Source organism: Puntigrus tetrazona, unplaced genomic scaffold (assembly GCF_018831695.1).
Source record: "Puntigrus tetrazona isolate hp1 unplaced genomic scaffold, ASM1883169v1 S000000696, whole genome shotgun sequence".
NCBI lineage: Eukaryota > Metazoa > Chordata > Actinopteri > Cypriniformes > Cyprinidae > Puntigrus > Puntigrus tetrazona.
In genome coordinates this window covers 135,533-148,483 of record NW_025048310.1, presented here as the reverse complement: position 1 = coordinate 148,483, position 12,951 = coordinate 135,533, and the positions used below count along the sequence as shown (strand labels likewise).

The window sequence follows — 12,951 nt, the reverse complement described above, 5'->3', positions numbered from 1 at the left end:
TCCTAATGCATACATGTGCAATATGTAGTCAATATTGCTATAGACACAGATGATGGTTAAATCATGTGGTTACTTCTTGAATTATTCCATTTGATCACCGCTGTCTGGAATATGTGGCTACATCATTGTGGTACTGACACCTCTCTCTAGACTCACAGACGTCACAAGCATCCCCAAAATCTCTCATCAGCATGTCATTTAGGGCTGTTTCTCTTTTCCGTGTGCTCTCAGCGAACACGTCCCACTCAGCGGAATTCAGCTCTTTTGATCACAGTGGATTGTGTGAAAGCAAAGCAGGGATTTAGAGAGGATAACATTCACCACTCTTTTCATCTCCTTCTAGTACTTGTCTTGTTCACTACAGCATTGGCTGAAATTGTCATTTATTTCAAATTCATTATGTGCTGTAATTTGTACTGCTGCTAAAGCCTTGAACAGCATTAAGATGCCATCAGAATTTTGAAACTGGATCGAGACATGGCGGTGTAGCTCTGTATTATTTTTTTTCTCATACATTTAAAAATATAGAATTGATGGCGGATGGTGCTTTCTCTCATAAATCTTTTACTGTGTGTGTGTGTGTGTATGTGTTCTCAGCACGGAGAGCAGTGGCAGAGGGGCAGCTGTAACACCTGTGTGTGCGATCACGGTCATTCTCGCTGTCAGACAGAGAAGTGTCCTCCTCTCCACTGTGATAAGGTCAGCAGAAATCCATTACACCCCAACACTTTATGTCAAAGAGAGTTTCTTGACCAGCAAACTAGCTGAGGAGGTCATGAAAGAAGAGGTGCTGTTGGCTAAACGAATGCTGCCTTTTACAATTTAATACAATCTAACTTTCATTCTTACAGTTTATGCTTCATTGAGCCTAAAAGTGACAGATAGGTTTTTACTTCATCTAGGGATTGTTTGCACTATATACTTCACATTTTGTCTATTGCTCCGGGATGTTTTTCATCTTAGTCTTTTGCTTTCATGCAAAATTCATGATCTTATGTAACTGTGCTTTAGAACAATACTCAGCAGGAACAGGAGTTTCGTTTTTATATCCTACCTTAATAAGCGTGACTCCTTAAAGAGCGTGAAATTACTTCATTAAATGAAAATTAGAGTTTTATGGCTTATTTTATTAACTGAGTCTATCTATATGCTAAAAGTTGGCAAAATTCACACATTTACACAGGTTTTTTTTTTCCTGGCTATTGTATATTTTTCTAAACAGGGACAAACCCTTTAGCAGGTCCCATTCAAAAACTAAGCATTTTGGGTTTATATACAAATTAGGCTCTATTAAATGGAACTTTTGTTTACAAGAGATTTTTTCTTGTTGTTTTTTTACGAACTGAGGCATTTTTACTGAAGTAAAAATGATTGGCTACACCTTATTTTTAAGCTGTCCTCGTTACAGTGTAATTATACACTTAAGAAATGAGTACTACATGTACTTACTACATGGTTAGGGTTTGTTTTAGGGTTACTTGCATGTAATTATGCATAATTTATTGTTACCATAACAGTAAGTGCAATAGTAAGGGCACCATAAATTGAATTGTTACCAAATGAGTTGATGTGCATTCTAACAATTTTATAATTTTAACAATTTAGCAATTTTATACCATTTTATTGTGTCTGCTAACGCATGTTCTCTTCAGGGTCAGACGAAGGTCAAGCGAGCCGGGCAGTGCTGTGAAGATTGTGTCTCATCCAAAGGCAGCTGCCTCTATGAGGGCATTGTCCGTTACCATGGTGATATGTGGAACGGCACGGGTTGTGAGTTCTGCATGTGTGAACGGGGTCAGGTGCTGTGCCAACGGGTCGAGTGCGCCAGATCGGAGTGCCCACGGGTATGAGTCCAAATTTGATAGGGAATGCATTTCTATGCAGAGCCATCAGCAGGGACACATACTTACTTTGCTCATTAAAATGCACAATTAACAAGCGCAGCTGGAGGGGATGCCCTATATGTAAAATGTTGACTATTATTAGGGCAAAATATACCAGATGAGTTTGAGACCTGGGGCACATTATCTCTCTGTGGTCATTTGTCCTGGTTATGAATTATAACTTTATTCAATCAATATATTCTCTGCTTCTCCATTAATCATACAGAGCTCTGAAAGGTTGAGCAATGTGGAGATTTTTATCATTTATTAATTATCCTTTTGGCCCAAATCCAGAATTGCCACTATAAAGGTTATTTTTTTTTGAGAGCAAACTTGTGAATTTCACTACTATCAAGGTAAAGTTTGTGATGGGAGTTTAAAAGAAGTTTAAAAGCGCTCAGGATTTAAATGGGACACATTCTGGTTCATAAAACTATTATGCATGCTGTAAAAAGTAAAAACATGCATTTATGTACAGCTATTTTTACTAGTTTTTCTACTAGTCCCATTTTTGAGATAGTTCTGTCATTATTTCCTCATGTTAGTCCAAAACCATAAAAACTTTGCTCACCTTTGAACTCACATAAAGATTTTTTTTATGTTTAGATGCCTTAATTTAACATGTTCATCAATTTAATGTGTTCATCATATAAAGATTTTTCTCTCAATAAATTCCTAATTTGCTTCTTATCAATAGTTAATAAGGTCACTGGTAAGTTAAGACATTGAGTTGTTTAAGTACTTATTAATGTGTAGAATAGTGCATTAATATGTGTTTAATTACTAGTAATAAATTGCAAATATTGTAATACATGCATGCTAGTTAGCAACTAATTAAGAGACCCTAAAATAAAGTGTTATCACTATCCCTATATATTTAGTTTTGTTGGCATTACCTAAAGTATTCCGATTTTAAGATCCTGCATTAATTAAAATAAGAGCTGATGTTCATTGAAGTCATAGTAATAGAGTGTCTGATTAAACTACAAAGAAATACAACAGATGCTTCTATATCATTTTAAAAGCATTGATCGAACCCTCTTTCCCTTCTGTAGTTCCGTATTTCTTCTGATTTGCCTATAAGACCACCATGGCTTTGGTGATCTAATTGTGTTACACAGAAACAACTAAAGATTCTCTCATGAATGTAAATGACTATTGATAGCGGCCCCCTTTAAAGAACCTCAGAGGTAGAATTGGAAATGTGATGTAATTAGAGATTTGTGGCTCTGTGTCAGACAGCTAATCATTCCCTAGGGGGTGTTTTCATGCTGAAATTAAATGAACAAAAATTTTACACCTTGTGCCAGGGAGAAGTGGTCCATTTGCCTGGGAAATGCTGCGCAGAGTGTAGGACAACAACCAGTTCCTGTACATATTTACAGCCAGACCAGAAGGTACAAACTTTCTTTAAATGTGGGTTTTAGTAAAACATAAAGTTGTTTTTTTTTTCCATGTTTTATATGCATGTTTACGTTTAAAATACATATGCTGCCATACAAATATTTGGGGTCGATAAGATATTTTGAAAGAAGTTTCTTATTCTGAGTGCATTTCTTGATCAAAAAATACAGTAAAAACAAGTAATATTGTGAAATATCAGTTTTCTGTTTTAATATATTTTAAAATGTATTTTATTTATGTGAAGTCATAGCTGAATTCTTTATTAATTAATGTTGAAAATAGATGTTCTGCTTAGTGTTTATTGGTAACTGATACTGATTCTTTTTTACATTAGAAATGCATTACTGTCACATTTTATCAATTGAGTTTATCATTGCTGAATAAAAGGAGTAATTTCTCTCTTTAAATAAATTAATAAATGCTGACCCCAAACTTATGACTGAGAAATGAAGAGGAAAGCAATCAAATGTTTTTCTCCATTTAGGGGCAGAAAGCCAACATCAAGAACTTTAGACGCCTTAGTGTAAGTACACATGAGACTGTGTTTTATGGTTTTGTAAAATTAATAAATACAGTTACAGTTTTTTACAATTTTTTCTAAGCAAAAATATTTGTTTCCTCTTCTTGTGTCTCAGAATCTGGAGAGTGTCAGAGAAGGGCTGTGTCGTGAGTGCCAGTGTCAAGAGGGTCGTGTGATCTGTTACCAGCATTCCTGTCCCACCTGTCCATTGGGCACCCTAACGATACCTCACCCTGGACAGTGCTGTCCCGACTGCAATCCAGGTGAGACCTGCGTCCGTCTTGGTCTTCGTTTCCCAAACAGCGGTGATATACTGAAGCTACAATAATTAATTCCTCTCTTGCGAATAGGCTCCAATATAATCAGTGAAATTGACATTATACTTTGATTTATTTACTTCAAAAGAACATTATTCTATTCCCAGTCTAAAAGCATTTCTTCATGCGATTAAAAACATTTCTGAATCGTTCTGAAAATCTTTCTTTATCAGCCCTCCGAGGAACAATTTCTCAACCATAAAGACAAAACATAGTTGATCTGGGTGGTAGAGAGATGAAAGCTATAGTATTAGATTATATTCTGGTTAGATAACGTGGTTATTTAGCTCTGCCGCACTTTGAGACTCGGATTTGATCTATATACTAAATTTCCCTGGTGACTTCAAAAGATGTTACAGGAAGGAACATGCATCTTCCTCTCTCTGTTTCTCTTAGGAAAGACCGTAGAGAGAACGAAAACAGAACGTGTTTGTGTTTACATTTTGCTTTTATATATATATATATATATATATATATATATATATATATATATATATATATATATATATATATATATATATATATACTGTATGTTTATCTGAACAGACAGGGCAAATTGTTTGGACGTTTATATGTGCGTGGGTTGACCGTTTGGCATCTCTGTGTTTATGCTTATAAGATTATGCTAATGTATCCTCTAAACACAGCAGACAAATAGTATTTTTCCTCTTAAACTTTGGATAGGGAACTGACTACCTTGTTTACAAAACAACAACATGCTTTTTCCCTTCTATTTTTACCACATTAAGGTCATATGGAAAGTGGAAAGTGGAAGCTTGCGTGCTGATGGTGTTTGTAAGCTTGTTAATGTCCAGATTTTATCGAAACGGCAAAAGCAGTGTATATGTGTTCGAAACCACATAACCATTTGTTAAATCGACTGCCTGTTGTGCGGAACAGAAGGAGCCGAGCATCAGTGTTTTATCAGATAGATTGTCTGAGACATAATGACTTGCAGTGTTACTGTGAGAAACGCCGCGGTTCGGAAAGGATTTACTAGCTGGTGACCGAATTACAATACATTTGCACTCAAAACAAGTAGATTTTTCAAATCGATGGAAAGTCTCAAAGGTCATTCTGGTAAAAAATGCTTACTTCAAGTAGAAAATGGAGAGTGGGATAGTTTTTCACCAAGACCTATTGATTCACACACCAAGGTATTTAATTAAAAGTGATTTATGAGGGAATGTCAGAAAATAATAAAGACTTAGAGATTTCATTTTCTTCCTCTGGATATGGGTCTGGGCTTATGCTTGCAGTGTGGTCCAAAAATTGAGAATGACCAAATATTAACCAACACACCTTTAATGTTCTACATTGCCCTATTTCCTTGTCTCTTGCTCTGGCCTCATGGACGGAGCCAGAAACCTGCACCCCAAAGTCCTTAGCAAGGGATTTACCAGCTCATTAGAGACTGTGTAATTAATTCTTGTGCCAAGTAATGGTGCCAAAGAGAATTATAGTTAGAGGCTCAGGTTTCTTGTGGACCACGCGGAGAAGATATGAATGGCTTATTAGTACACTGAAGACTGGGTGGTTCATTTACATGATTACAAATTAAATAACCCGATGTTATGCAGCTGCACCCAGCAATATATTATGTAATAATATTTGTTAGTGTTAAAAGAAAATATACAGTCTTTAAGAAATTTTTATGTTACAAAATGTTTAAAAATGAAAAACTATCCTACTCTCCATTTAATTCATTTATTGGACTTTTCATCAAATGCTCCTAAAAATGGATCACTTTCCAAAAATATTAGGAAGGACAAGAAATGCTTTTAATGTTAATATGAGAAAACAAATGTTTCTTAAACAGCAAGTCATCAATATTATACAATTTTTTGAAGGATCCTGTATCCCTGAACCCTAGATTAATGGATGCTGAGAATTCAGCACTGAAATCCCTTGAGTAAATTTCATAAAAAAATGTGTTAAAATGAATATATTAATGGTATTTTTAAATGAGCACAATATAAATATTTCTACTGTATTTTTGATCGGATTAATGCAACCTTGGCGAAAACAAAATACCTATTTCAAAACATTTAAAAATCTTACCGACCCCTGTATACTGTTTTATGATATGTAGATTAATTTCCACACTATCTGCAGCCTATTTTAAATGTAACTATTTTAATTAGTCAGAAGCGTGACAGGTTTCGAGTACTGTAATTGTTTACATAACCCTTTGACAATGTATTAATACAGTTAGATTAATACACAGCCTAATACAATTAGGCTATGATGAAGAACAGCTTTTCTTAATTAAAAAACCTAATGCATTCACAATAAATAGTACTTTACTGGTTGTTCAGTCATTTGTGACGACGTAATGCCCTAGGAAAATGCAAATGTACCGTCTCAGCTGCAGCTGCTTCTCTCTTATTATATAATGATAATCGCAGTTTGTGAAGGTTCGTAATTTAAGTAGGTGTCTGTAAACAGTAACTTTATGTGTCCTCTGAGGGGTTTGACTGTGTTTTTGTGTGTGTCTGCAGCAGTGCAGTGTCACAGGGACTGTTTGACATGCTCTGGTACACCAGATCACTGTGACAGCTGTCATGACCCTTCTGCCCTGTTGATGAATGGACACTGTCTGCAGTCATGTCCTGAAGGATTTTTCACTCAGGGCAAAGTTTGCGCAGGTATAAACATACTTTTTTTTATTTATTGTGGTTTACTTTTACAGCCCACGCTGTTTTTTGTTTTTGCACGAATCGCTGTTCGCCTCTTCATCTCACTTTCTTTTTTACTTTATCCTCCTCCTCTTTTTATTTTCCCACCAACATTCACACACGTCTGGCCTAAACATATTTTTACCCTATGGTATTTTAAATCCTCAAAACGCCCTCTGCTTTGGGTGACTTCCATAAATAGTTAATCCTATAGCTTTGTTGGTGTGTGTGTGTGTGCGTGTGTGTGTGTGTGGATGTGCATGTACATGTACATGAGTCATGTTTGTCACAGTCATTTCAACAAGTCAAAACACCGACCGGATCCTACAATGGAATTTCCCCCACTTTAGGAGGCTATAGCATCTTTTGACAAAATTCTTACAGTCACTTTGAAAGCTGCTGCATTAACTTTCTCACACAGAATTTACTAATGTGTCAGTGCTTTGGGCCCAAATTTTGCATAGTGTTTTGCTATTGCAGCCATGAAGTGTATCGCCCTTCTCTTTCTCTTTCTGCCAGGCTGCCAGCCATCATGTGCCACCTGTGAGAATGACTTTGAATGCACAGCATGTGGTGGGTCCTTTCTCCTCAGCGGCAGGCAGTGTGTGACCACCTGTGAGAGAGGTCTGTTCCAGGACCACACACGCTGCCTCAGTAAGTCACCTGCAGTTTACATCTCATTCACTTTTATTATCTTGTCTTTCTGTGATAGTGTTTACTTCTCCGGTACTTTTATGTTGCCTTCTTACCAGCTTTAAAAGAAAGTGCATATATTACATCTCAGCAGGTAGCCCATGAGGGAAGTTGGAGGTAATACTGTAACAACATGGTATTGATGTGTTTGTGGAGCTATCATAGAAATGCTGGCGAAAATCATATATTTATATATACATAAATTCAGTATATGCATATATTTGAATTTATATAGATTTTAAATATAATTTTGTATTCATATTTAACATAAGCATCTATATTAAATAAATGCAATACTATTGATTTTCTTTTTTTTACTTTTTTTTTTTATTTTTATAATATATGTATATATTCACTACCTTTCTAAAGTTTGGGATTGCTATGATTTGATGCCTTTTTCTATACAGCAAGAATGCATTCAGTGGATCAAAATCAAAGTAAAGACATTAGAATAATGTTCTATTTCAAATAAGTTGCTGTTGATTGACAATGATTCAAGTTTGCTTTATTCAACATTCTTTAACTTTAATCATGCTGAAAATGCAGCTTTGCCATCAAGGAGTAACCAACATTTTAAACACTGAAATATATATATATATATATATATATATATATATATATATATATATATATATATATATATATATATATATATCTTCAGATATATGGAATCTGAAGATGCAAAAAATCTAAATATTGAGAAGATTGTCTTTAATTATCCAGTTGAAGTCATTACCAGTGCATATTACTAATCATAAACGTTGACATATTTACAGTAGGAATAATACAAATTATCATCGTGGAACATGATCTTTACTTAATATCCTAATGATTTTTGGCATAAAAGAAAAATCAATCACTGTGACCCATGCAATAAATTGTTGCCTATTGATACAAATATAGCTGTGTTACTTGTGACTGTTTTTTTTCGGTCCTGGGTCACATATATTAATTTATTGTTCATTGCTATATAATAAGCAAAAGGGCCCATTTTATATATTTAGATGTGGAATTCCTATTGTACATTTTGTTAGCTCTAAAAGGTCAATCTCTGCTTTGTTATTAAAACCAGATGGAGCATTACAGCACCTGCAGTGCATGCACTCCATGCATAAGAATCAACCTCAAGACGTGGGTACCTGGTCTTGACAAGCTACCTGCCTATAGCAATCCAATCTGGAGGGAATCATGCATTAGTGACCCGCTAACTGGTCTGTGACTGGGACCACTAGACTGTACAGCAATTACCCCAGTCCCCACTCTCGTTCAATTTCACACTTTAATAAACCTCTCCCACAGATTGGACCACATTGTTCTACAAGTGACAAGATGGAGCAGAAATATCCAGCTTAGGTTGAGCCCATTATAGTGGATTTAGCGAGAATGAGTCTTACTAAGCAATTGAATGTGGAAGATTTTTATTGTGGCTGCGATAACGATTCATTCTCTTGTTTCACTCTTTGAGTGCAAATGCAAATGTTCAAGAAGTTAATTAGTTAAGCTAAAATACGAGGGAGTATTAGAGGAAGCGCTTCATCTTCTGTTCTCTTTCCTGTCTCTTTGTCTATGCCTTGCTTTCCATTTTACATTTTAAATGATGTGGTAAGAGAGTTTTTTTAGCTTATATAACATATGAGGTTTGCTATTGTGAAAGAATCTGCTAACAGGCCTTACTGAACACTTCTTACATGCCACAACTTGATATCTTAAAATGCTGTATATCCTTTCACATCTGCAGCGTATCAAAAGTCGTGTAAAACCTTAAAGAGTTATACTGACAGACATAGCCAAGTGTTCTGTCATTAATTTTTCTAGCGTGCCAGGCTTTTCCAAATCCACTAAACATGGTTACCTACTTCTCTTGTTCACACTTTGTTGTTGGCTGTCAAAATATTTGGTCCTGTTCCAGCTTCTCAGGTTCTGGGCCAGTTTGGTGCCAGTGTGTGTGAGTCTGTGGAGAGGTGCCATGTAGAACCGTGAATGTTTCACACTGGGCGCTGAGCCCAGATTTGTAGTTTAATCCTGAGCACTAGACTCCCAAAAGAATAAGAGAAGGTGTCTTGTGACCTTATTGCTGCACAACATAATTAGGAACTGTTTTCACAGATTCCGAGGCGTTTGTAACTATTTGTGATCATTGATTATTCATTAGTAAAAAAAAAAAAAAATTATGATATGTATTATGATACATGGCATAATTTATTACATTTAAAATAAATAGTGCTATCAAATGATTAATAATAAAATAATAATAAAAGCTTTTGTTTACATTATATGTATGTGTATTGTGTATATTAATGTATATAAATACGCACACGTATAGCATATCTTTTGGAAAATATTTATGTTTATACATTCATATATATATATATATATATATATATATATATATACATACATACATTCTAGTGTTTGTAACATTCAGCCTCATAAACAGAATGGAACAGACAGTGATTGTGAGTGCTCATCTTTCTCTTTCTCTTTCTCTTTCTCTTTCTCTTTCTCTTTCTCTTTCTCTTTCTCTTTCTCTTTCTTTTCTGTCTGAAGAAGAGATGGTGTACTGATGAGATTCTAAACCTTTAAATGGAGCAATTTAGTAAATTTGCAAAAGGGAAATTGAGTTAGCGCCTGACTATTCAAATTTAGGTCACTTATTTACTTAAGCAAATATCTTGAACTTGCACCTTATGGAAAAACCCTCCTTCAATATTTACCCAAAAACCAATCAAGGTTTTACAAATATTGGAAATACACAATCAGCAAAGGGAAAAAAAATGATATAAATTTGGTCTAGATATAAATTTATTAGTAAGGATTGTTTTTGGTGTTTTGCCTCTAGAAATCAACAGGCCTTTGAATATATTCATACCATCATATGATTATAAAAGAAGGTAATTTTAGTAACGATGCGTTTTTGTTATTTGTGTTGTGTCCTTCTAATTTTTATATATGTGAGTATGTTCCTCTGGCTTCTTTGTGCTTTTTACAAGCTCCCTCAGAAAGGTCATCTTTTGTTCTTGTCTTACTGGTTTGCTTTTTCTCAGTCTCAGTAAAATCACAGCAACACTAGAACATAAACTAACCTTGTATATCTGACTTGTGCTGTTTGTTTCTCTTGTTTAGTTGGATTTTTAACATTTTATTGACTTCTTCCTCTTTAGGTTGCCATGACTCCTGTTCTGTCTTGTCGGGGCGGGGCCTCAGGATTGTTTGACATGCTCAGACCCCTCCCACTTACTGAAGGATGGATTCTGTGTTTCGGATTGTGGTCCAAGCTTTTATGCTGATCAAGGCAGCTGTTATGGTATGATGGGCAGAATTCACACTCTGTGTGGTTTGTTTTCATTAAAACATTTTAATTAAACATTTAAGGTTTGTTCAAAGCAATGTTTGAGTAAAATATTTAAAACATTATTATTTTAAAATTAAACATTTTTAAACAAGTTTTTTTTAAAGCATCTGGTATACACTACATTTTTTCAGAAAATTGCCTAGTGAATGATTTTGTCTTCATATTATGACTCCATCCAGTTGGAGGATATCAAGCATGGAGCACATATTGTTTTTGTTTTTATAAATAAAAACAATATATAACACATATATAACTATAAATATAACATGTGTTTCTGCGTGTGTTCACAACATTGTGAATATCCTATAGCGTAAGGTTGTACAGTCAAGTTGCCAAGTTTATTTGTTTATTTTTGTGTAATCTATTCCAGCCTTACAGTGCACTCATTATTATTTTATTATTATTATTTCAATATAAATAGGAATTATTTCGATTTTGTATTGAATGGATGCTGCATTTTCTAGTCAGCTTTTCATGGCATTTAATATTCCTTGTCTTATCACTGCTGATGATAATATCTTGCCAAGTAGTGGCAAAAGCCTGCTTCTGAAATGTCACCTCGAATACATTTAAGTTTCACCTTGACAACCTTATAGCAAATGCAGAATGACACTCTAAATGTGTGTTTTACAGTGAAAGGGTCCAGGTTTTTTTTTAAATATGAGAGAACTGTATTGTTGGGAGTTTTTTTAGGTTTCTGACTTTGGGTAAAAATAGCTTGCAGTTTGAGCACTTTAAATCTTGCATTGGCGTGCTGACTTTGAGGCTGAGGCTTTTCTGCATGAATTTGTTCATTTTTGAATGCGATTGTTTCTCATTGTGATATTTTAGTCATTAGGTTGTACTAATTCTTTAATCCAAATGTCAGTTGTCTTTTTTATACTATATGTATTCATGCAATACATTATAACATATTTTTATATCCTGTTGTAGTTTGTGACCCTTCCTGTGCAATCTGTCATCACAACAACCCCAGCTGCATGAGCTGCCCCCCTGAACGTGCACTGCATCAGGGGAAATGTGTAACACAATGTCCACCACAATATTACCAGGATGACCATGGCCGTTGCCAAGGTGAAAACTTTTCTTTTACTCTTTTATGATTTTCTGTACACCTCTGTGTAGGTTTACTGGCAACCACAAACTCATAAATCTCTTTTGTAGCGGAAAAAAAAAACTATAATTTTGAAACGCATTTTCTCTGCCAGAGATGATTCTTTGGAAAGTTTCCCTGTCATTTGGAGTCAGTCCCTTGAAATGTCTTACCTACGTTTTCTCAGCAAAAACACATGGGATAGAAAATTGCCATGTATGGGTTTGATGTATGATTTTAAATTGATATATCAAACCTGATCCTGGGGTGTACAGTTAATTTACATTAATTCTTTTGGCAAACACTTTTTCTTCTTAACCAGCTCGTAAAACGTCCGTGCACTATGTTAGCAATAAGTCGAAATTTGCAAAATGACCACAGTGTTAAAACTTGAGATGTGAAAAAGTTTTTTGATGAAATTGACCCTGAAAGGTTATAGATTACAAGAGGTCCGGGTTGGTTATTTTGCTCTCATTTCACGGGATTTCTACTGAATCCACCTCCTAAACTATGCTTCTGTTGTTCTTCCAGCCTGCCACAGTTCATGTGTGTCTTGCTCAGGGCCAGCTGTGTCTCACTGCACCTCCTGCTCAAAGTCTCTCATCCTGAACCAAGGCCAGTGTGTGGAGTCCTGCGGAGAGGGACTGTTCTCCAGAGGGGGACACTGCCACAGTATGACTGCATTTCTAAAACTCTTCCTCCCACTGTTACGCAATTATGTGGTGAAAACTAGGTCATGATAAAAGAGGATGGATCAAAGATGAGCTGTCCTAAAGAGTTCTTGGGTAATACTTAGCAAAGGTTTGATTCGACCACTTGCTAAATGATGCAATGCATCATTAAAAATGGATTTAAATTTGGTCAGAATTTTAAAGAGACCCAAAACTAAATAGAGGAACAAGTTGCTTGTAGTTGAAGATAGATCTATAGATCAATAGATAGATAGATGTTGCATTGTTAGGTATTGAGGAAAGTGAGGCTTTTTGTTACCTGTAGTCGTTTAAGTGTAGT

At 35.2% G+C, this 12,951-nt stretch overlaps 1 protein-coding gene across 1 annotated transcript in view; it reads left to right on the top strand.

Moving 5' to 3' along the window:
* The window catches only part of LOC122335056 (extracellular matrix organizing protein FRAS1-like), a 63,526-nt gene that overhangs the window by 30,270 nt on the left and 20,305 nt on the right, over window positions 1-12,951 (top strand). Inside the window, 11 exon segments of the mRNA XM_043232818.1 lie at window positions 598-699; window positions 1,653-1,844; window positions 3,194-3,280; window positions 3,772-3,810; window positions 3,923-4,070; window positions 6,626-6,772; window positions 7,322-7,456; window positions 10,657-10,677; window positions 10,680-10,799; window positions 11,781-11,921; window positions 12,472-12,612. Of these exon segments, the coding sequence (XP_043088753.1) occupies window positions 598-699; window positions 1,653-1,844; window positions 3,194-3,280; window positions 3,772-3,810; window positions 3,923-4,070; window positions 6,626-6,772; window positions 7,322-7,456; window positions 10,657-10,677; window positions 10,680-10,799; window positions 11,781-11,921; window positions 12,472-12,612 (1,273 nt within the window).